At 39.6% G+C, this 25,771-nt stretch overlaps 1 protein-coding gene and 1 pseudogene across 3 annotated transcripts in view; both read right to left on the reverse strand.

The window, feature by feature from the left end:
• The window catches only part of Abcb4 (ATP binding cassette subfamily B member 4), a 61,279-nt gene that overhangs the window by 31,781 nt on the left and 3,727 nt on the right, over window positions 1-25,771 (reverse strand). For 2 of the 3 annotated variants that reach the window (XM_021162750.2, XM_029478121.1), the window contains 9 exons: window positions 23,494-23,644; window positions 16,944-17,001; window positions 15,661-15,852; window positions 13,885-14,056; window positions 12,453-12,577; window positions 8,049-8,220; window positions 4,526-4,639; window positions 3,035-3,145; window positions 2,706-2,831 (listed from right to left, as the gene is read on the reverse strand). In XM_021162750.2, coding sequence (XP_021018409.1) covers window positions 2,706-2,831; window positions 3,035-3,145; window positions 4,526-4,639; window positions 8,049-8,220; window positions 12,453-12,577; window positions 13,885-14,056; window positions 15,661-15,852; window positions 16,944-17,001; window positions 23,494-23,644 — 1,221 coding nt within the window. Of the gene's footprint in view, window positions 1-2,705; window positions 2,832-3,034; window positions 3,146-4,525; window positions 4,640-8,048; window positions 8,221-12,452; window positions 12,578-13,884; window positions 14,057-15,660; window positions 15,853-16,943; window positions 17,002-23,493; window positions 23,645-25,771 lie in introns of those variants that run through there. The other variant, XM_029478123.1, reaches the window with a different exon arrangement.
• LOC115031141 (calponin-3 pseudogene) lies at window positions 8,227-12,446 on the reverse strand (annotated as a pseudogene).

The raw sequence follows: 25,771 nt of genomic DNA on the forward strand, positions 1-25,771 counted from the left end.
GAAGGAGCTGAAGGGGTTTGCAACCCCAATAGGAAGAACAATAATATCAACCAACTGGAGCTCCCAGGGTCTAAACCACCCAAGGAGTACACTTGGAGGGACGAGTGGCTCCTGCCGTATATGTAGCAGAGGATGGCCTTGTCAGGCATCAATGGAAGAAGATGCCCTTGGTCCCATGAAGGCTTGATGCCACAGTGTAGGGGAATGCAAGGGCAGGGAGGTGGGAGTGGGTGGGTAGGGGCACACCCTCACAGAAGCAAGAGAAGGGGGGATGAAATAGAGGTTTTCTGCCGGGGAAAACTGGGAAAGGAGATAACATTTGAAAGGTAAATAAATAAAATATCCAAATTGGTTATCTACCATAAGAAAATTTGGATATATTAGTTAATTGTCATAGTGCTTAAAAAATGATCCCAAAGCGTCTGTACACTCAGGAAAGCACTCTGGGACATAGCCTCCAGCCCCAGTTAGGTTTTAGGCATGCCACTATATTTAATTTCCGATGATAAATTTAAGCTAAAATGTCCCCTTATCCAACATATATATAGATGACATTTTGGTGTTTTGCTATGCTTAACACACCATAATCTACTTTATCATTTCTTAACTTTTAGCCATTTAATATTTTCTTAATTGTTATAAAAGCAAAGAATCATTAAATTGAAAGACATGATTTATGTTCCTATGTTAATATCAATTGCTTTACTGTAAATGACTAGTGTTTATGGGGCATTTATTCCTTGATGAACATAAGCTAAATAAATGACTCTTTATAAGTAATTTAATAATGGACATCAGCGAAATATATAATACATCTGCTTCATTGTACTTTGTTAGATATGGGAGCTCTTGAAGGAGCAGTTTATCTTTGTAATGCTGATCACTTTTTAATTAAGTTTGTTCTTTGGTAATTGAATACAGACATACATACACCCCCCTCCACACACACCCCCCACAGACACACAGACACAAACACACACACTGTTTCTTTTCTTTTTTCTTTTTTCTTTTTTCTTTTTTTGTTTTGTTTTGTTTTGGTTTTGGTTTTTGTTTTTTGAGACAAGGTTTCTCTGTAGCCCTGGAACTCACTTTGTAGACCAGGCTGGCCTCGAACTCAGAAATCTGCTTGCCTCTGCCCCGCAAGTGCTGGAATTAAAGGTGTGTGCCACCACGCCCCGCCATATTTTCACCCTCAACCTCTACCTTCCTCCCAGCACTGTCAACCTTCCTCCTCCCTATAAATCCTTTCCCTAGCTCATGTCTTTTTGCTGTGGGTTTTTTTTTAATCTACTGAGTTTAACCAAGACCATCTATGTGACTGTGGGTTTGAAATATCTATTAGTGCCCAGAGGGCTCATGGCACTAGGGTATATAAGTAAAGAAATGATTGCTCCTCTTCCAGTATCCATCATAGCCAATAATTTAAGCTGACCACTTCTCAAAAATATATATTTATCCTCTCTTTTAAAGATTGTTTGAGAATTTCATACTTTGTGTTTTTATACACCTACCATATTGTCCCCCTCCACACCCTCCAACTCTGGGTCCTCATTTAGAATACCCATGGAATCCAACCTGTGTTGACTTCATATTCTTGGATGTTGTCATCCACTAAAATGTAGGAGGTCTACCAAGGCCCATAAAGAAAAATAACTCTCTGTATTTATTCTCAAATCACAGGTAGGGGTGCTTTCATTAATTTCTTAAATACTAAACTGCTAAGTGATGTAGGAAGGCCCAGCACACTGTCCGTAGTTCCATTGAGAAAGTGGTTCTGGACTAGAGAATGTAGCTGATCATGGTCCAGAAGGAGCCAGCAAGCAGACATTCTCTGGGACTTCTGTTCCAAGCTCCTTCACGAGTGTCTGTTCTGACTCAATGATGGGCTGTAGCCTATAAGTATAAGCCAAATACACCCTTTTCTTTCCCAAGGGGCTTTCCGTTACAGTGTTTGTCAACACAGCAGAAAGAAAGCTAAGGCCATTTGTAAAGTTGTGTTTTACAGTTGTTGACTAACATTGGAAAACTCAATGTCCTTAAGTTGGGACAACTGATGAACAAACTGTGAGTTAGTGTTGTTTACTTAGGATTTCATTAGTACTGATCATTGTTCTCTCTGTAAGAGAATATCGTTCTTTGTAAACATATTCTGAAGTATTTGTCTGTTTAGAATGCATATATAGGAAAGGAGAATAAATCAAGTGGATAAAAATAAAATTAGTGAGTAGAGCTGTGGGAAGGGTATATGTGTTCCCTGCAAGAAAGAGCATCCTGACCTAGTCTCATGCTCTATGCACCTTCCAGAGATTCAGGCTTCTCTGTGCTATGCTGTTCTTTGTTTTAGATGACCCAAAGATAAAGAAAATGATCATTTTGCTGAATTTAATTACTGTTTTAAGATTTGTGGCTTCTATTACCAGGCTGTCAAGAATAACTATATGGAATTTGTTTGGGGAAATCAAACTCACTGGGAGCGACCCTCTTAGTCTTTGAATAATAGAAGAGTCCTTTCTAGCTCCAACTGTTTTCAAGGCTTCTACAAAAACACCTGCCCAAAAAATACATGATTTGTCCAGATACATTGCAATATTGCATACTCTTTCCAAAATCAGACTCACATACAGATTTATTTGTAAGGAAACAATTTCTAAGGGCCTACTTCTGCCCACCGTCCGATGTTGGGGACCTTTGTTCTTCCCACTTACCGTACCCTCTGTGGGGTCGTAGAGCCTCTGCAGCAGCTGGACAGTCGTGCTTTTTCCACAGCCACTGTTGCCAACCAGGGCCACCGTCTGTCCACTCTTCACCTTCAGGTTGAGGCCCTTCAAGATCTGCAGAGGAAAGCGAGGAAGAGCACACTTCACAACCAAGCTCCAAGAAAGGACTAATTCAATTCTATTTAGAATTTAGAAAAGAAGTATGACTTAAGAGTTTAACTCCAATAGGGCAAAGTATATAAATATCAAAGGAATCAGACTCTATTGGGAAGATCAGAGATCAGCTTAAGATAGGAAACTAGTGTTGCTAACAGTACCTTGATATTGGCCCGAGATGGATAGGAAAAATGAACATCACTGAACTCCAAATTTCCTTTGATGCTGTCTGGTTTGTGTCCTCTCTCTGAAAAACTGTCAATTTTAGGATTCTAAATAAAACAAAATTCAATGACTATTTTATCAAATAAGAAATTGTATGTTTAAGGAATAGGGTGCATTAAATTCTAAACACAGAGTTCAGAGTATCACAATCCCCTTCATGTAAGCGAGCTCACAGTGAACATGCGGGATATGTGTGTGTGTGTGTGTGTGTGTGTGTGTGTGTGTGTGAATCCACACATGCATGTGTGTCTGCACGCATGTTGGCACACAAGTGTATGTGCATGTATGTGTGTATACATTAATCTCCTTCATGAGAGTGAATACACAGTGAACATGTGGGATATGTGTGTGTGTGTGCATGCACACATGCATGTGTGTCTGCACGCATGTTAGCACACAAGTATATGTGCATGTATGTGTGTATACATTAATCTCCTTCATGAGAGTGAATACACAGTGAACATGTGGGATATGTGTGTATGTGTGTGTGTGTGTGCATGCACACATGCATGTGTGTCTGCACGCATGTTAGCACACACGTGTATGTGCATGTATGTGTGTATACATTAGTCTCCTTCCTGTGAGCCAACACACAGTGAACATGTGGAATGTGTGTGTGTGTGTGTGTGTGTGTGCATGCACACATGCATGTGTATCTGCACACATGTTAGCACAAAAGTGTGCATGCATGTGTGTATACATGTGTGTGATTTACTAAAACTTTTCTGAAAATGCATAGGGAATATTCATTTTATTTCATGCAACACTTTATTTCCAGTTTTTGGCATATATTCGTAAATTTTATAAATGGTCAGTTACATGTTTAGACAAATAACAAAAACATATTGGATAAGTGCTGTTATTTCTGCCTTTAGTGAAACTTATTTCTTCCTAAACAATAAACAAGAACATGGATTGAATGACAAGCACAGTATTACTTAGGAACCATGTAAACTTCCAATACATTTAGAATTATAAATTAGATCTACTTCTATAATTTCAATTTCCAACTTTGAATTTTACTATGTAGATGCAGTGGCATGCTTTAGTATGTAAATCTTTTCATTTTCAATGTAGTCAGTTCAGTTTATTCAGTGTAGTTGATTTAAGGTTAGGGAGAAGAGCAAACCTCATAGCAAAGTTCACTGTTAATTTGGTCCTATACACAATTTATCCCCCTGCCCACTCTACTGTATAGAAATCATAATCTGGTTAAACACGGAAAGGAAGCATCTTTAACCTACACTATCGTGATGGACTAATATAAACAGACTCAAGTGGAATCAGTGATTTGATGTTGCCAAATAAACTTGTAGAGTTTCCTGTTGTTACAGTGTACCTTACTAAATAACTTAATACACTTGATTCAATACTTGTTTATCAACACCGCCATGACTCTCTCAGCTTTCAGACAATGAAAAACTTACATTATCAATAATGTCAAAGATCACATAGGCTGCTCCTCTTGCATTAGCAAAAGCATCAATACAGGGGGCAGCCTGCCCCACACTGAAAGCCCCAATGAGGATTGAGAAGAAGACCTGGGTGAAAGAGTTAGGAACAGAATATTGTCATCTGAGTTAGAGCTTGCTTGAAATATAATATATGAAGGACCGAATTTATGATTTATTGGACACTTAATAACTTTTTTCTTACTGAGAAACAATATTTGTACATCTTTATAAAACACGTTGTGATAATTGGATACATGTATATAATTAGTGTGATAAGACACCCATCAACTTGCTAAAAATAAAATTGCTTCAGTAAAGAACAAAATTTTAAAAACTAACACAACATTTCATTATCTAAATGTGTTTATTTATATTTTATTTCCCTTTGTATGCATCAAAAATAAGCTTTGTTTAGTCTGCCAAACCATTTGTTGCTTTTTTCCCTGATCACATAAGTATTAGTCATAAAGACATCTGACTCCTACTTCATTAGCTCTGAAGCTAATGCCACCAGAAAAAGCATTCCTCCTGTTAAAGTTTCATTTCGTTCTTTATCATTTTATCTAACTCTACAAGGAATTGCACAAAATATTCAATAGGAAACATACAGATTTTAGCCCCATGTGGTTTTCCTTTAAAAGGCTATTATAGACTTATATATGGTCAGATCAATGGAAGTCTAACACTTCCTTTATATTTTAAAAACAGGGTGTCTTCCTGCAGGCCATGATGGTCTGGAACTCATTATAGTCTCTATTCTCCAGCCCCAGCCTTCTGTGTGCTGGGATTAAAGGTGTACATTACCATTCCCAGTCAGTTCATCCATTTATAGAACATAAAATTATGATCATTATATTTTGCAGCACACAAAACAACACATTTCACATCTGTTTCATTGGAACATAAACTGATGTATAAATCTAACACAGTTTCAGGAAAACAGATTTATAGCATATATAACTTAAGAAAGATATAGGAGAAGAGAAATTACTCCTTTCTCTCCAGGCATGGTAAGAACTTCTGCATATATCTATGTTCTTTGAAATAACAGTGACATACGTGTTTACAAAACCCAAATGCCTTTCATTATCTATCTCGTATCTCAGGACCAATGAGAAAAAATTCTTAATAGAAGTAGATGTTAAGACATTATTGCAATGAAGTCATAGCCCTTTGTGTAGAAGGCTTGCCAGTTTCCCGTTATCTTGGAAGTTACTTTCTGCCCTGTGACACAGACATTATGTACCAGGGCTACAAATGTGGACAAATTCACCATGCAAGGTTAATGGCAAAGGTTAATGCCACCTCCCTTATTTATAAAACATCGGGAGGAAATGCCGAAGTGAAAACATGTGGTGAGCTGCCACAATGTGCCAGAGAAGAACAGGAAGTCGGGAGACTGCTGTTACTGATACCCCCCAACCTTCACCAACTTCAGGCCCCTGTAAGGCACACTGTGAGATTCAAATTCTCATATGGAGAAAGTCTAAGGACCAAGTTATATTTAGAATTTTCATTTTGAAAGAGTCAAGTGCAACTTTTGAAACATGATCAATCCCAACATGGAAGATGGTCACAAAATGTCGCTGGTTTATAGAAAAGATTACCAAAAGATCTACGTATTATGACTTAAGTTTGGAAGAGAAAAACGTACATATCTGGGAAATACATATAAAAAAATCACTACCAAGTATGCATGGGTTCTTAGAACGTACGTAATTTAACTTTTAAAAGTTTTTATTTTAGTCATTAGTATAATTCAAATGCATTACCTTCACAATCATGCTATGAGCGTATCTATATCTTCATATAGCCATATGATCTAACATGAATTTTCTTTTCTATCTTAAAAAGCTGCATGATGTGTGAATTGAATTCTCTTTTACACAATGACCTATCTATAGTAATAAATGAAACTCTCTCCCACAGTTAAACTCAACAAGAGAATAAGGATAATTCCATTATCTTCTTATTCTAATCCTGTTTCCCATTTCATTTCCCTTTGTGTGAATATGTATTTCTCCAGCGGTCAAGCAACAAGCTGTTATCTTGTCCTCACGCACCATGAGGACTTGACTTGTATATTCTAGAACACCAACTCTACCCACAGGACAGCAAAGATCAAACCTACAATCACAGCTTTTCTTCCAAAAGGAGAAAGGTGGGAAGGGAGCAGGCAGGGGATAGAGAGCTGGCTCAGGGTCAAGCATGCACACTGGGCTATTATCCACTTATCAGTGAGTACATATCATGTGAGTTGTTTTCTGATTGGGTTACCTCACTCAGGATGATATCCTCCAGATCCATCCATTTGCCTAGGAATTTCATAAATTCATTGTTTTTAATAGCTGAGTATTACTCCATTGTGTAAATGTATCACATTTTCTGTATCTATTCCTCTGTTGAGGGACATCTGGGTTCTTTCCAGCTCCTGGCTATTATAAATAAGGCTGCTATGAACATAGTGGAGCATGTGTCCTTGTTACTGGTTGGAACATTTTCTGGGTATATGCCCAGGAGAGGTATTGCTGGATCCTCCAGTAGTACTATGTCCAATTTTCTGAGGAACCGCTAGACTGATGTCCAGGCCAGAAACTTAGAATACCCAAGATACAATTTACAAAACACATGAAACTCAAGAAGAATGAAGACCAAAGTGTGGACACCTCACCCATTCTTAGAATTGGGAACAAAACACCCATGGAAGGAGTTACAGAGACAAAGTTTGGAGCTGAGATGAAAGGATGGACCATCCAGAGACTGCTGCAACCAGGGATCCATCCCATTATCAGCCACCAAACACAGACAGTATTGCATACACCAGCAAGGTTTTGCTGAAAGGAGCCTGATACAGCTGTCCCTTGAGGCTATGCCAGTGCCTGGCAAACACAGAAGTGGATGCTCACAGTCATCTATTGGATGGAACACAGGGTCCCCAATGGAGGAGCTAGAGAAAGTACCCAAGGAGCTGAAGGGGTTTGCAACCCTATAGGTGGAACAACAATATGAACTAACCAGTACCCCCTGGAGCCCGTGTCTCTAGCTGCATATGTAGCAGAAGATGGCCTAGTCGGCCATCACTGGGAAGAGAGGCCCCTTGGTCTTTCAAACTTTATATGCCCCAGTACAGGGGAACGCCAGGGCCAAGAAGTGGGAGTGAATGAATAGCGGAGCAGGGTTGGGGGAGGGTATAGTGGACTTTTGGGATAGCATTTGAAATGTAAATGAAGAAAATATCTAATAAAAAATGGAAAAAAATGCATACTGCTCTCACAGTGACCAAGTCTGGTTCCTGGTACCTATGGCAGGTGGCTCACAACCTTCCATAACTCCAACTCCAGGGGGATCCTACACCTCTGGCTTCCACAGCCACGTATACTCTACCCTTCCACCCAAAACTTTAAGTAATACTAAAAATAAACCTTATAAAATAATAAAGACAAGGTAGGTGCAGAACAATTCCAGATTTCTCATAATCATTAGCAGTATTACTTACTGTCATGGCATTTCCAATTGTATATTCTTTTGATATAACCAGAGTGGATCCGTACCAGAAGGCCAGTGCATAGGATGCATATATTAACAAGAAAGCAATGCCCATGGAGATGTTGGCTGAGATAGCCTTTTTAATTCCAATCTTTTTGGCATTTTCTAAATGTTTCTGATACCTATCGAAAAATGAAGAGGGAAATGTTATAATGTGAATAACACTTTACAACCCAAGGCGTAATAACCCCCCACTCAGTATGGAGTTTAGGGTAGAAGCCATGAAGGTAATAAAGTCTTGAGGAGTCCAGTATCCCAGGAATTGACCTGGTTCAGGATTAGTGCTCAGGAGAACTGACCTAAGCCTACTCCTGACTGGCTTGGCTCATCTCCTTTGAACTCTACTGCACTAACTTGTGTTCCCATGGCTATTCCAGAATTGAAGCCTCAGTCCTGGGATACAAAGAACCTTCCTGTCAGGATTGCATAGAGGTAAAAACAAACAAACAAACAAACAAACAAACAAACAAACAAACAAGTAAAACCCCAAATCAACCCACCCAGGGGGGGGGGGGCTATTGTAGTCTCTTTAGTGGTTATATTATATTCTTAACTATTCTAGACTCGTTAGTGGTTATATTCTTAACTATTCTAGACTCGTTAGTGGTTATATTCTTTTTTTTGCACACTGATCATAACTTTATTTAAAACTTAGCAGACATGACTGCAGGAAAAACATCCATGTGTCAGGGTCTAAAGCTGCATCTTAGATTTTAGTTGGCAAAGACCATATTTAGCAAATCAACTCTTTAGTCTTCCACGCACAAGCCAGATACGTATTAAAACTGTAAAAAAGAGAAAAAAATAGTTTCCTATTGTTCAAAAATACCAGTTTATGTGTAAGTGTAGAAAAAATGCATAGATCTTCATCGAAAGAGCTGGCTGTCCTGGAGAATCATTCCGCCCTTTCCACGGTACAGACGCGAGTTACAGGCTATGCAGTAGGGCTCCCTTGCTACAGCACTAGAAGGCAGCTATTTAGGGAGGAAGCAGGAAAAGGAGAAAGGAATGTATGTAAGGCATACTTTAAAGATACAACAAGCATAATAGTGTTTCAGGAAAATGAGAGAAGTATTATTCAAGGCTAGCTTGGGACTCACTGGATAAAACAATGGACTAAATACTGTGCTCCTGTGTGTGACTCTAGTAATCAATGCCCTGGTCATCGCCATACTGGTACTCTCGAGGGTAGTCATTTGGGTACTCGCCATGCTATTCATCGGGGTATTCTGCCTGATAATCGCTATCACTGATTTCTGACTCATTGGTGCCCGTGCCCTGGCTTCCGTTGTGAATGACAGGTTCTGTGGGTGTGGCACAGTACTTGGGGTCATACACTTGCCGCCCAAACCCATACACGCTCATTCCTTTCTGGGAAGCAACTTTGTTGGTGCCCATCTGTAGAGAAATGGTCGAGTTGTCTACTGGCTGTAATGGCAGCTTCTGGTCATAGATGTCTCTTCTGGTACCCGGTGCTAACATCCCAGCCTGGTTGGCCCCTTTGTTGGTGCCCATCTGCAGGCTAATTGTGGTCTGGTCAAAGGGTTTGTCCGTCTGCATCTTGGGATCATAAAGATGCCTCCGAGTCCCATAGGCTGTCATGCCCGCCTGGCTGGCACATTTGTTGGTACCCATCTGTAAGCCAATTACACTCTGGTCAGCCTTTAATTTGCCTTCATCAAACGTCTTGTTTGTTTTTCTGATTATTAAACGCCAATGTCAATGGTTGTTTAGAATCCTGTTTTCGCCAGACTTGCTAGAGCCACCAGCGTAGTCTGAACCTGGATCATGTTGCCATTCTCAAAGAGGTCGTTTGCTTCAAATATATCATGGGGCTTCATATCATAAGCCTAGCTAGCTTTAATGTAGTTGCCGATATTCTCCAACTGCGGCCAATTTAGTGAGGAATCATTGACTTTCTTTACAGAGCCTGGCTGTAGCTTGTTTATGAGTTCGCACAGGATGATGCTGTCCTTCAGCCCCAGCTGGAAGTTGGTGCCAATGCCTATGCCTGTCACCTCTTCTATTCAGTTGTGCAGATCTTCCTCGGCCTGCTGGTCATACTTGGATGCGATCTTGTTCTTAACTTCGGCGGAGAGCCCATAGGAAGGGCCCTTGTTGAAGTGGGTCATGGATGTTTGGACGACTGGAAGGGGCTGCACTCGGGTTCTAGCGGTCAGTTACCTTCGGTGTCCCTGCTCTTAGCCCCAGCGGTGGCTGCGCGGGTAATGCACGAGCTTGCTCCCCTGCATGGAGCCGGAGAAGCCTGAACGCCGCAGACGGACGTAGATGATGCTTCGAGGTTCATTCACTAGGACTCGAGTCCTGTGGAGGCTCCGGGTCGCTCTGGTCTGGGACTGGCTGCCCTGCTCGCTCAGTGGTTATATTCTTAACTATTCTAGACTTACTAGTGGTTATATTCTTAACTGATAAGGGACAAAAATTCCACATGTTCTTATATATAAGTCATAGGTTTCTTACTTTGGTCTTTTAAAAATCAAGCTGTCATCAATTGCCAAGCTAGGTATAAGGTATAAAGTAGATCTCACCAGAGATATGGGTCTTTCTCCATTTTTTAAAAAATTTTAGATTCATTGTCTGAGATTTGGAAGAAAGAATTCTCCTAACTACTGCCCGTTTAGAAAGACAACCATGAGACTGACAGGTAAGTATGAAGAGTAATAAATGTTCTGACAGGCACATAGTTGGCAAACTTGTATTCTTGTTCCTGTTATCCCCATCATACTAGAACACCACCTCTCATATTTTATTCATCCTATCACCATCTTAATTTGGAATAAAATTTTAGTATTTGAATATTTTTAATTTATATTGCTGACTTACACACACACACACACACACACAAATCTTCAGAATGATTTTAACAAATTATTATTTTTTTACATCAAGTTAAATCAATTCTACAGTGTAGAAATTTCAATGTTGACTTTAAAATTATGGAAAGAAATAATATGTGTTTATAATGAAACTGGGGGGCGTGAATCCCATATAAATTAGAGAATTTCTTTTTATTAAAACTCTCCAGCCACAGCACTGCATTTTAGTTAAACCAAATGGAGCATGGGAATTCATTAGTTTTTTGTTTTGTTTTGTTTTGTTTTGTTTTGTTTTGTTTTGTTTTCAGATGCGTGCTGCCACACACAAAGGCTTCTCTAACTGCCTTTCAGCACCCAGTTCTTTGGGGCAGTTCCCTCCACTGTGAGTATTGCATTAGTGGAGGAGAGCTGTGTGTGAGGAGCAGGCTGTGTACTACATCTAACACTGTGATTACCACTGGGTGGCTTGGGGCTTCCGGGTACATGCAACAGCAAGATTGACATGTGCCCCACTGTGACACAGCGCTCCAGTGAGAGTGGGCATGCTGTAATTACCTTCACTTGGGGAAGGGAGTGGCATGACTACACCGACATCCTGAGGTCCACCTGAGGGTTAGTGTGGTCTGTCTGTCTGTCTGTGTGGACTATTGTGTACAGGAAGCAGCAGTGAGAAAGAAAAAAAAAAAAAAAAAGGAAGAAGTTAGAGAACCAGAAACATGTTGGCTTTGAAGAGGGGTGAAGAACAGAAAAATAGAAAATGAAATGGAAGGGATCGAAGAAGCTTTTCATTTAACACGGGCAACTTTGTAGAGAATTTTCAGAGACTGTATTTTGGAAAATTGGGGGTATCAAAAATCTCACACATAGAGAAGATGTTTATATGGGGGTCATATTTCAATTATATCAGGGGAAATTATTTGAATGAGAAAGCTGCTGGTTTATATACATGTTTATTTATCCCCAAACTCACTGAGATATACATACTAAACATGTATAGCCCTTTCTCAATTCTACCTCAATGAGGTTGCCGCTGTTTGTTTGTGCTGTTGTGTGGTTTAAGCATTTGCCCATGTCCTCAAGCACATGACCATGGAGAAGAGCTTCCAGCATCGAGGCAGAAAGGCAGGTGGGAAGCTGTGTCTTGTTCTTACAGAGACCCACACAGCCCCACAGAAAACCCTGCATTGTGACTAGGAAATCCATGTCTCAGGGGTTTCTCTTCTGTGTTCCAGTTTGGAACCCTCTATGTTTCCCTTTAAGCATTTAAAAACATTTTTCTGACAGGTAAGTCCCTAGGGATCATCAGGCCTAAAATGGAGTTTGTAGAACACATAAGGTTGAGAACTGCAAGTCGGAGCATGACAAACCACAGCCAGCAGCAGGCAATGGTGCTAGTAGCATGCAAGGGAGGGGTTGCTATTAGGAGAGGAGAGAGTAACAAACATAAACCACAAAAGAATGAATGAAACCATATAAATGTGGATGCTCTGACCCACCAGATAGAGAAACTTCCTTACCTTTCTAGCTCTTTGTTCTGGCCCCCGAAAGCTATCACGGTCCTGATGGCTCCCAGAGCCTCTTCAGCCACGGCACCTGCTTTTGCATATGCAGCTAGTTCTTTGTCACTAAATGTTGAGAGTATCTGTGCAGAAGAGAAACAGTCATGACGTTTGCATCAAGAGAAAGGGTAAACGGCAGTCTGCACAGAGCTTTAATGCCCATTTCCCATCCAGACGTTCAGTGATGTGTGCTTTACATCTTTAAAGCCTGGTCTCAATGTTCACCTCCTATAAAGGCTAGATCTGAGCTGCCAGAGTCACCAGAGTAAGGAAAACCAGACATAAATCTGTAAGTAGCGAATCTGAGTCATGTCAAATTCTATCTCTCTCATAGATTTTCTCTGTTAACTATGAACTTGGATAAAATAAAACCTTAGGAGATTAATTATACTTTTCCTTTAGCGTATCATACTCTATTGTGTGTGTAACATGTGCACATATTTAAAGTACATGTGTGTAAAAAGAATATTAATAGTAAACATTTTTAACACTACATTTTACTCCAAATCGAGCATCTACATTTCTTAAAGATCGTCTCTCAGTAGCGTAGAGCTCACTAGTTAGGCTAGATTAATTCAACAGAGATCCCCAGGGACCTGCCTACCTCTGCCTCCCCAACACTGAGTTTATAAACTTGGAGCATCAAACCTGGGGATTTTTCAGAATTTGGATTCTGGGAATCTAACTCAAATCTTCATTCTTACAAGGTAAGTCCTTTGTTGGCTGAGTTATCTCCCCAGCCCTATGTCACGATTTTTTAATCATGATGAAAATGGTACTTTCAAACTTAATAATGGTAATTCTACTAGAAAATAAAATGCTTAAACAAGATAGCACAGGAGAAAAAAATCAAAGCAAGAGAGATACAAGTAGTTACCCAAGTGACTCTTCACACTCAGATTATACAAGAATAGCCAGCAAAATTGCTCAACTCTGAAGTACTGGGCAGTAAATGTATGTATTATATATGTATTATACATATGCAAATCTGTATGCAAAATTTCAAGAATGAGATGTAATTGTTATGGTGAACAATATCCCTACCCTATTTAAATCTTTAATATTTGTTCAATTATTTGGATGGCTGTGCTTTCAACTTGTATCTTCTTAAATAAAAATATAGCCATACATGTCATTTCATACACCACATTGGAAGATTTATTCAAAGAGATAACAGTGAAACTAAGAATTGTGATTAAAGCAAGAACTGTAGTGTTTGGACTCAGGCAAGACATTCGTTTTCATATTAAAGCTCTGTGTGAATGAAACATTCCTGGGCGTGGTTTCCACTGCCTCTGAGCACGTATGTGAGAAGGCTACAGCACTCTGCATACACAGAGCAACTGCCTTTGTGGGTTATCACACATGAACATGCCTAGGTTTCACAGACCTTTGCCCAAACAGCTGTAGAGAGCCCCAGGATGGGGCTGATGGCCATGATCACGAGGGTGAGCTTCCATCCTCTGATGAACCCCACTATGAATCCTGCAAAAAACGTGGCTATTGCTTGAAAGAACATTCCAACCTTGTCACCAATTCCTTCACTGATTTTGGAGATGTCACTAAAAAAGATCACACCTAGGTGGTTACAGGCAGGAGATCTTCAGTCAGAAAGGCGAAGTAGACATTTAATAAATGCATAGACAAGAAAAGCATGCCCCCCCCATGGCAAACCTTTTACAGAATCTTAGACTCTTGGATATTTCCCCACAGAAGAACTATACAAAGGAAACTCAGGGTTAGCTCGTGCTTCTGAGAAGCTAATGTGCCTGAAGTTGTTACTATGAAATTAGCTAATCCTATTACCGAGGCATCAGCACTGTGCACGTGGATCAGTTTGTTTAAAAGAAGGACTTAGGAAAGGTAGTATGTCAGTCAGTAAAAGAACATTCACAGGCAAAAAATAGTCCCATTCTTAATTGAATATCACTTATCCAGAATATATATACATGTATACATATACATCATATACCTATATCATATCTACATATACATATGCATCATATATGTAATTCCTTTTCCTGCCCTCCCTCATGCCTGCCCTCACTCCCTCCTCCCTTCCCTCCTTTCTTTTCCCTCTCCTTTCCTCTTTCTATATAGCCAAGGCTTGCTTTGAACCTTTGACCATTCTCTCAGTATTCTATAACTCAGCCCCCTGCAATGCTGGCGTTGGATCTCTGGGCCACCACAGCCAGTACTTGAAGCTTTCTATGAATACTGTGCTGATGCTTAAAAAAAAAAAAAAGAAATTCAGATTTTCCCATTTAAGAGTACTCCATTGGTAAAGTGTAAAAAGATATGTCACAATCCAAAAAGTCTATACATCAGAACCAACTCCTGGTTCTAAGTGTCTCAAATATTCAACCTGTACCCTTGTTTGTGTTCTTACTATTGGTGTGACTGTGATGTGATCATCTAAAGAAAGGAAGTCCTACAATGTTAGCTCCCGCAGCTCACGATTTCCCGTGGCTGCCATTTCTTTCCGAGTGAAAGCTGAAGCTTTCAGTAAGGCATGGAGGTCCTGATTGCCTTCATCTTCTCTCCTGTTCTGACCTCCTCTACTCATGTGCCCGAATGACAAAGCTATGTCACCCATCTTCCCCTATTGGAACAGAACACCAAGAAGACAGAGCTGCTTGCTCTGCTTGCTCATAGGACGCTTCCAGGAAGGCACTCAGCTTGTAACAGACCCTTAGCATTCGTTTAGTAAGCAAAGCATCAACACTTAAAAAGCAAGTCTTTTTGTAACTAAAGCAACCATTTGCTCAGCCATTCAACCATCTCTACTTGGGGTCTAGCGCCTGGCAGGCCTGCAGCTAGCCTCTAGCCTCGTGAAAGATAACTAGACACAAAACATGCATTTGGTTCTCAAATAATAAGAGAGAGGGAGGGAGGGAGAGAGAGAGAGACAGAGAGACAGAGAGAGAGAGGGCGACAGAGAGACATAGAGAGACACAGAGACAGAGAGAGACAGAGACATTAATATAAATGGAAAACATGTGGCATAAGCTATAGAGACTTCTAGAAATGACTACCAGAGATATGCTCAATTCATGTCTAATGCTTAGAGTAGTAATTTAATGCTGCTTCAAAGCTCTCTTCCCTTGTCGATTTTCACACAGTGCTTCATTTCCTCATCAAAGTGTGACATTATCAACATACGTACTCTGTTAGACGTGTGTTGAGTTCAGTGGTGCCCTTGATGTCAAACCAGCCCATTTCTTGTCGGAGAATGGCATGAAAAAATTTTTGCCTGATTTTCTTTATTTGTCGGCCAGCTGCCAAAGTCCAGAATGAGACTTGGATATAGGCAGCCACAAGAACTCCACCACCTAGTCCCGAATAGTAGTATGCATATCTGGAAAATAATTGGGAAGGCACTTTCATCTCTTGGTTTTGTTTTGAGACAGGGTCTCTTTGTGTAGCTCAGGATTGCCTCGAACTCATCCTGTAGCCCAGACCGAGACTGGGCTGAGACATCAGGCATGTTAGCTAGACAGGCTTTGGGGGAGAGAGTTCAGAATTGGAAATCAGTTCAATTTTCGAAACAAATCATAAACATAGAGGACATTATCACAAATATGCATCCATTTTTCTCTCTTCTCAAATGGCAGGATAACTGCTGTGGGACAGAAAACCTGTTTGCCTGAAACATGGTACAATGCAAACACAAACAGTTGTGGTTGACTGCATAAAAACAGTGTCAGGTGGCTTGTTTTAAATTGGTGACAATTTTCATAACTGAAGCCTGCGCTTGAATACAGTGAAAGTGTCTCTACTACTACCACATGGCAAACAGCAGTAAACATACAAAACATGTAAAATGGTTCTCTGTGTAAAGTTTTCCATGTTTTTAATTAAAAAAACCATCTTATTTGGAAGGCTCAAACTTTTCAAATTAATTTTATAAAAACCTAATAAATTCAAATAGATTTTGAACAGAAGTGCATCTAATTGAGGAGATGGTGTCCAAATCTATTTCTAATCTACTTTTACAAACTATTTTTAGTTAGCCTCTGTGGTCTGCTTTAGTGTGCACAAAGCCCTGCTTGGTCAGTAAGAGCGGTTAAAGTGCAGCCATATACAATCCCTGCGCTACAGGATTCTGAGGTTTCTGTCAGGAAGACTGGACAGGCTGTGGATGCCATCGATGTGCTGAAATCAAAGTGACAAATGGGAATGAAGATAGTAAACAACTTTTATTAATTTTATTAAAACAATAATTAATATATATATATATATATATGCTGCTAGGAATCATATGCAAGTGAAAGGTCATAAAGAAAGCAACTTTCTTGAAACTGGGGGCTGGGCCACAAATGATAAGAGGAGGTGGCACTGGAGAAAGACATTGGGTGTTTTGTATATTCTCACAACTCTGTAATATAAGATCATTTTTAAATGGAATGTTAAAAGTTAGTGGACAATATATACAGAAACACAAATTACCTAGTCATTTCTTCTTCCAAAATTCTTCCTGGATTTAGCATTGACAATGAAAAATTCACTAAATAAAAACAAAAGAAGTCATTTTTAAAAAGAGGGACTACTAATAGGAATTGCTGGATTAAAAAAAAATCAATCTGTTAAGAATGTGAGCAATATGTAGGAGTTTCTCAAGGAAAAATTTTTATACCCAAGGGTACTTTTAAGTTCACTGAAACACAGTTGCAAGTGTGTCGGTCCAGCTGGGGTGGGGTGGGGGGTGGGGGTGGGACACGCTCTGGTTCTACCCTATCCACACACTCTTGGGCCTGTGGTGAAGCAGCTTCCTAAGGTAGCGTGGAATTGATGACCAAAGGTGGAGACCCAGAGGTGCACACCAAAGGCAGAAGTTGGAATGGAGACTATCAGATTTGGTGGTCACTGCTATTTCATTAGTGATTTAAAAGACTTGCTTATGTAATTTTTTACTTGTATCCTTTCCTTCCATGCTTCCCTACGACAGAAGTAAGGGGAAGCCAGATTTCTTCCATTGGGAAAGAAGAAAATTCCAACTGAGTAGCTTAGAAATAAGTCACAGGATCTCTGCTAACTAGTCAAGTCCTACAGTGCATCTTGCTTATTAAGAGCACTGAGTGTGTGTGTGTGTATTCCACAGCATTAACTGAAAAAAACCATGCTAATTATTGTGAGCTAATGTGATTTTAAAAAAAAATGTCACAGGGCCCCCAATGGAGGAACTAGAGAAAGTACCCAAGGAGCTGAAGGGGTCTGCAACCCTATAGGTGGAACAACAATATGAACTAACCAGTACCCCCCAGAGCTCGTGTCTCTAGCTACATATGTACCAGATGATGGCCTAGTCGGCCATCATTGGGAAGAGAGGCCCCTTGGTTTTGCAAACTTTATATGCCCCAGTACAGGGGAACACCAGGGCCAAGAAGTGGGAGTGGGTGGGTAGGAGGCAGGGAGGGTATGGGAGACTTTCAGGATAGCATTTGAAATGTAAATGAAGAAAATACCTAATAAAAAATGGAAAAAAATGTCAGCAAGACTTTCTTAGTTGTCACACTTAAATGACAACTGCTATTCATTGAATATTTGTTAAATGCCAGGCTCTGTTCTGAATACTTCATATGCATTTGTTTAATTTTCATAACAACAATATGAGGTAAGACTACCTCAAAAAGTTTCACTTTATGGAAAAGGAAAGCGAAGCAAGAGAGAAATAGACCTGTCTAAAGCCACACTGCTAGCAAATAGCAAATATGCTGTAAACCCCGACAGTGTGGCCTTTGCTCTCAGCTCACTCTCTGCCACATTGATCTGTGTGGCGATGACTTATTTCCACTTAAAACACACACACAAAATGAAGGGGGAAAGTAAGCATTGTCTATTCACATCTGTGAAATAACTGGATAAAATATCCGTGAAGCATTGTTGAGCAAGGAGAAGGCAGGCGCTTTCCGTTCTCCTCAGTCCTCAGAGAAGAAGTGCTCTTTCTTTATCCTTCAATCCTGGGCAAATGGCCCAGGGGTCATGTTTTCTTGCTGCTGTGTAGCTGTGTTCCCTTCTTATCTTTCTCAAAAGGAAGATGAAAGGTTGAATTTATTTTAAACTTAAACGGCGTCAGGGTCAGTTGCCGCGAGTGCAGCTAGAGTGCAGTGCCTATTATTGTGGTTTTTCCCCTACTAATGTGAAAGGCTTTTGCTTAGCTGTCAACTCTTTGAGGAATCCCCTCATTTTATTTCTCTTCTACTTAGTTCTGTGGGCCCTTTTCCTTCCTAGTATTTAAACATGGAGGATAGGACTATATCTGGATTGAGAGACAGCTAAGCTCTCCTGATGCTGTGGGATTTGTGGAAATCACTAGGCATTTCTCTTGAATTTAGACATTAGGTGAAATCTTATGTTTTTATCAGTTCCACTCCCTACCTTTTAAATCTCTCCACGAGGATAACACAAGACATTGAACACTCTACCCTCTGTCTCCCGCTCCCTGTTCACCCCTAAAAATATGAATCTATGAGCATTTCAGATCCTACCTACTTCTTCCCATGAGTCCCAGGTCAGGAAGGGCAATATAATTCTGGGTGAGAACCTCTCCTCAGGGCTGCCAGGAGGTCCAGTGCCCCTGGTGCTGGGACACCATCAGACAAACGTGTACAGGGGACTCCAGGAAGATTCAAGGGATTGGAAGTTTGCAAAGAGCCTGGACCCAGCGTTGTCAGATGCTACGTAAATCTGTGTCTTATAAAGAGTCCCAGTTGATCATGTAGTTTGGTCTTTTAAAAAGTTATTGGGAACTCTGAAAATGAAATACTTTGCCAATCTTACCCAAACCCAACACACCAGTCCATTTCACTGCCTTACAATGTCTCAGTTGATTCTACTGGGACAGGATGAAGACCGCTAACCGGATCTTGTCCATAACATGAAAATGAAGAACACTTAAAGCTGCATTTTCATCGTGGAGAAATTCTGTAAAATTCACCTCTGCTAGATGGTGAAACAAAATTAGACTGGTTGCGTTATTTCCACACTCTTGACTACTCCCCACACATCCACTGAACATTTGCCACATCTTTTCATAAGTAACCAATATGACTCCATCACTCAATCCATGATCATCATTCAAACGCTATTTTAAAATAGTAACACTACACTGGTTTAGCAATTTGGTCATGCTCACCCAGCTACTGAGAGTAGGATCTGATTAATAAGGAGATATTGAGGAATAGAGAAAGTATTTAGACTACCACATTAGACTCTCAAAGTAAGTTGACACCCACTTTTCTAGAGTCTTCTTAGGAATTCCTTTATTATACAGAATTGTCCAACATCAAAACAAATGGTGTTTATTCAGCAGCTTGGGTGTTTTGGCCAGTTAATGTAACTCAGAGCTCCGGCACACTTTATCTGGTCTACCACGAAACAACACAAGAACATAGAAACTACAGCAATCTTCTTAAAGAATTTTCTAGATTATTATAGTCACACAGAGTTGTCTAAAGCAATAACCAACTCTTTGATACTCTGCAGATGAACTGTTTTCTATGACTCTGTTCTTAAGGTTTTGGATGGAAATAATGTTTGTTCACGGTTTGTGCACAACCAAATCATTGTGAGAGAGCAATCCTGTCATGAAGTAGCTTCACTCCGCTGACAAGGATGGGTTCTGTTCACAGTAAGTCATTGTCAGAGCCTCTTGTAATTTAAACCTTTTCCCCCTCTAAAATTCCATCTTACTTGGCTTCCATGAAGTCTAGTTGCCCAAGAATCCACCCATTCTAAATAACATACTAAAAAACAAAGCAAAACAAAGCTCTATTTGATGAGCTATGACTTCAGCTAAGTACACAACCCCAGTGACTTTTCAGCTCAATTCTACTTTGCCAAACATAACAGTGAATACTCTAAAATTGGAGTGAGTTCACTGATGACTTCATTTTTCTCCAAAGAGAATGTGGTATGAGACTATTACTTCCACAAACTACAGAAGAATGAATTACTCATGAGAAATTCATATGGGGGGCTGGTGAGATGGTTCAGTGGGTAAGAGCACCGGACTGCTCTTCCAAAGGTCCGGAGTTCAAATCCCAGCAACCACATGGTGGCTCACAACCATCCGTAACGAAATCTGACTCCCTCTTCTGGAGTGTCTGAAGACAGCGACAGCGACAGTGTACTTAAATAAATAAAATCTTAAAAAAGAAAGAAAAAGAAATTCATATGGCTTCCCATAGCAAATCCTTCATGACTGGCAATATGGCTAATGACCGTGTGGTTTCAGCAAGGCAAGGGTCAAAACCTCTGCATTTATAATCGAGGGTACCATGACAGAGTTGTTAACTCTCTTGAGTCTACCACCCCAGTAATCTCTTGCTTGGACAGTTTCCCTAGAGAGACCTTGAGTTTGTCCCTTAGCACAAAGTGCCTGCCTGCCTCGTTCAACTTCAAAGCCATGGAATTGCATCATTAGTTACAAGTACAAAACAAGTAAACTGCTTCAAAGAACCAAGTCATTGAGTTATTCTAGAAAAACAAAACAAACAAACAACAACAACAACAACAAAACGCAAAAGTGAAAAGAACAAGGCTCTGATACTTGGTCCAGAGGCAAATTCATTCATAATAAATAAATTCAATTGTTTTAGCTGATTTACTTAAAAATAAAAATACATGTAGAATGAAATGTACCATCTCGATAGTTTTAAACCTACAGTTTAATAGTTGTAAATATACTCATATTTTTGTCCAACCAATCTTTCTGAACGGTTTTTACTCTAAAGAAGAAAACCCCTGTGCCAATTCCACAATAGCTCCCCAGGTCCCTCTCCCTAGCCCCTTGTAAGTACCATTCAAATTCATGTTTCTATGAATTTAACTGTTCTAGATAATCCGCATAAGTCGATGGTTCATGCAGAAGCCATCATTTACCCACTATTCTAGCTTAGCATAATGTCCTCAATGTCCTCCAAGTACATTCATCCTGCATCCTGCATCAACAATTTTCTCTCTTAAAGGCAGAGTAATATCCTTTTCAATTTTTTCACTATATGAATCTGATTTTTTTAAACCCTAGAAGAAGTCAGTTTTTGGTTGGTGTTTTCTACTATGGGTACAACACGTGTGTGTGTGTGTGTGTGTGTGTGTGTGTGTGTGTGTGTGTGTGTGTGTGTAAAACTAATATGCAACAAATGTAAAGATGTAATTGTAACAGATCAATACAAAATGTCTACCTCTTACTCTTCCTTAAATATTTTTATTATTTTCTTTATTTATGTATCTGATTATTTGCTTGCTTTTTTGTTTGTTTTGAGACAGGTCTCTCTATATAATCCAAGCTGTCTTGGAGTCAGTTATGTAGACCAGGCTGATCACAAACTCACAGAGATCCACCTGCCTCTGCCTCTGAAGTAACTGGGGCTAAAGGCATGCTCCACCATGTCAGTCTCAACTTTTTTTTAAACAAAGATTTATTTTTATTTAATGTACTTAGGTGTTTTGTCTGCATATGTATGTCTATGCAAAACAAATATACAGTGCCCCTGGAGGCCTCTGGCAAGCTGCCATGTATGTTCTGAGGTTTGAACCCAGGTCCTGTAGAACAGCCAATGCTCTTCACTGCTGAGCCATCTTTCCAGACCCTATTAATGACCTTGTCCTATTTCCATTTATCCAGTCCATTAAAACTATCTTGTCCTATTTCAACTTATCTTTATAGCATTTCTGTTAAGGTCACCAGCAAAGCATCAGAAATCCAAATCCATCTAAAACAGATTTTTTTTTTCATAGAAAAGCATAGTTATTTATCCTGGAAAAAATATCATGGTCCTGATTATAGCTGAGATGATAGAAAGACCTGGGTTAGAAGTCTGTCATAACACAGGAGCATACTATGGACACTTTCACTGGACTTCTGAAAGGCATTATATTTATCGCCATTAATGTAAACATATTTTCTGTATTGATCAAGCAACCACATTTTCTTTATATAATTGCATATATGCCTTCTAATGGCCACTAAATATGTAGTTCTCAATCAGCGATCTATGCTAATGTATGTAGAATGATATCTAAGTGATGAGTGTACTTTACTCAGTTACATTTGTAATGAAATTTGCCTTCCTTTATTATTTTTTATTCTATTGCCTATGTACTGTTACAGCTTCATTTTGATTTTTTTCCACCCTAGACCCTTATTGTCTCTTGGAAGAACAAAGCCTTTGGTCTTGGGATAAGACATGGGAATATTGCTGGCCATGATGGCACACACCTTTAATCCCAGCACTTGGGAGGCAGAGGCAGGCAGATTTCTGAGTTTGAGGCCAGCCTGGTCTACAGAGTGGGTTCCAGGAGAGCCAGGGTTATACAGAGAAACCCTGTCTGGAAAAACAAAAAACAAAAACAAAACAAAACAAAAAACAAAAGACATAGAAATATTTCTAGATTAAATTTAATTACTATGAAGACAAGTGTGGCCATCTGCTCCTTACCACAATGGTACTGGTGTGCCCTTTTTTGCAGTGACCTCTTTTGTGGTGACATGAGCCCATGTGACTCCATTACTTTAAACCTTTACTGAGGTCGTTGATATTTAGTAAAGTGTCACATTCAATTCTAGTTACTCTTGTTATTCCAAAACATCAAACATAAAAAGTAGACATTTTGAAGATGAGAGTGGGCAAGAGAGAAAAAATAAAACCCAGACAGAAGCCTACAGAAGTTACCGTGTCCAGGAAGTACCGCTGTGCTACCTGTGCTGTAACATTTGCTCCTGTGATCACAGAGGACAGACGCTGCGTGAGATACTATAGGCCCACCTTATTTAGCTGCAAAGTTTTCTTTTTGTTTTAAACACAATGTACTTTTTGAGATTTAAATGAGCACTTAAATGTTATAAAAATTTCACAATTCCCCTTGTGGTATTTAGGGTCACCTGGATGTCTAAATCAATAAACAAACAGATGACGTAAATTAAAACTAGTTCCTAATACCTTTCACCCAGTTAGGTTAATATAATGCATTTTTTAAGAGGCAAAGAAACAATTACCTGGCAAGGAAAAGTTCCCAGTATTATCTACAAACTTATCTGTCATTTCTCCAAAGACTATCATCATGAGGGGAAGACCTGATCCATGAGCTATGGCCATGAGGGTGCCCAGGAACATAAACAATTTATCCTGCCAGTCAGAGTATCGGAACTGAAAAGAGAAAATAAAATAAGATTTCATTTAATAATTTGTCCTTTGGGGATTTTTGTTTCAAGTTAGTTCTAGTATCACAGTGACAAATGTGCTTATCTGAGCGAATATATGAATTGCAATCCAGATAACTGTAAGCTTAATTTCATGATTTTATGTATATAAAAAGAAATCAATCTAATTCTACTTAATTAGCATTTAACTGGGGCTAATTATTACAATGTAATCAAGGCAACAAAGATTTGGATCCATGTAGAAATACTGTTTAATCTTCCAGTGGTTGTGTGTAGTGAGTTAAGGTGAGCTGGGGACCAACATAAAGTTCACATGAACGGGTGCATCCTTCAGAGACGTGCATGTGCAGAAACATAGAGAGTAAACCAGGAACAAACAGACCTCAGCTGGAAGCCAGATCCCTCTGAAAGGGTGAAATTAGCCTTTAAAAGCAGTTCAGTACAGAAGAGCTCAAAAAAAAAAAAAAGAACTTTATGAAGTATCTGTGAGCTTTATGGAAGTCTTGATTATGAAAAACCTTGAAAAATGAAAGAGAATCAACTGGAAAAGAATAGGAATTGTAGAGGAAGTTGGGATTTTAGGCTTGCAAAGAAAGATGGCTTAGGAATGCACAGAGCACAGCAGGATCACATTATAGGTACGCAGAAACTATCAAAACTTTTGGGTTTAGTGCTCAGCAGGGCGGCTACCAATTATTACAGCAAAATATACAACTCCTACTTACTAAGCAAATGCCTCTTCAGAAGACAGAAATTCACCGTCCTTTTAATCTTCTCCAATTTACACCTTTTGCTCAACAATTTTGATGGGCTCCTCTGTGGGTTTCCCTTTGCTCTTTTTCCTGTCTTCTAGACTAGAGCTTTGTTGTTACATTCCCCTTTCCAGCTTCCTCTCCACCCCTTGCTTGTTTCCTCTCCTTTTAAACTTTATACTCTGTTCACTTCCCCCCAAATCTCCCCTTTGGAGACAAGAGACAGTTATTTAAGAGTATACAATGAGTCAGGATGGTGGAGTGGGTAGTGTCTTTGACTGATTCACACTGCCCAGTGAGGCTGAGGTTTGGAGCGCATAGCAGGCCCTGGGCATGTGTGCAAACTGTTCTCCAAGGGCTTTAGAGTTCATCTGGGGCCAAGGGCAGCAGGGGCAGATTCCACTCAAGCACACAGGACAAAGCAAGAAAACAAAAAGAGAGGAAGGATGAGAACCAGGAAGAACTCAGAAAAAAATCAAAGGCAACGACAAACACAGAGACTGAATGGAAAGGTATCCTAATGGCTACAGGGGACTAGTGTCTTCAAGGTCCACTGTTGGTGGCTTCTAAACGAAGGGAGTTAGAACATCTGGGTCTTTCAACATCCTTTCAGGGCACACAGTCAGATTTTCCTGCGGCATTTCTTTTTAGTGGACATTATATGACACTGAAAAGGGTTTTAATGCTTTCCATGTTGGTCGAATTAAATTTAAGTTTCTAAGATCAAATTTAAAGTTAGGATACATTCCTACGTAAATCTAGATTAGTTTTTAGTGACCCTTTTCAACAAAACAAGATATCTCTAGTCCTATTACACCAGCTTTGTTCTGAGGTTTTTCTACGCAGACATCTACTCAGATGAACGATGATTAAATTTAAATTCAGGGTCCACTAAACTTATTAAATGCAAACAAAAATATCAATTATTCTACTTTTATGTATATATTTTTCTTTTTTCTGTAGGAAACAGATTCTAAACTGACACTAAAATTACACATATTATCTGCAGCACTAAATAAAATTCTTTTTCTAGGCTGGTGAGATAGCTCAGTGTGGAAAAGCATTTGTCCCTCAACACTGACAACTTGAGTTCAATGCCTGGAACCAAAAGGTTTAAAAGAAGAGAACAGATCCCCAAATAATTGTCACTTGACTTCCATCCATGTCCTGTGGCACTGTACACCTGTACTCACACACATCGGACACATAATATGTTCGGATCTTGGTCCACTGTCTATTGTAAATCAATACAACATAAATACATAATAAAAACTGAAAAAAAGTTTGCTCTCACTGAAACTTTTTAAAGCAAAAACAAAGAGTAGAGGAAAAAGTGTGAGCAGAGCCTTAGACTGACAGAG

Source organism: Mus caroli, unplaced genomic scaffold (assembly GCF_978045245.1).
Source record: "Mus caroli unplaced genomic scaffold, Mus_caroli_1 scaffold_4, whole genome shotgun sequence".
Lineage (NCBI taxonomy): Eukaryota > Metazoa > Chordata > Mammalia > Rodentia > Muridae > Mus > Mus caroli.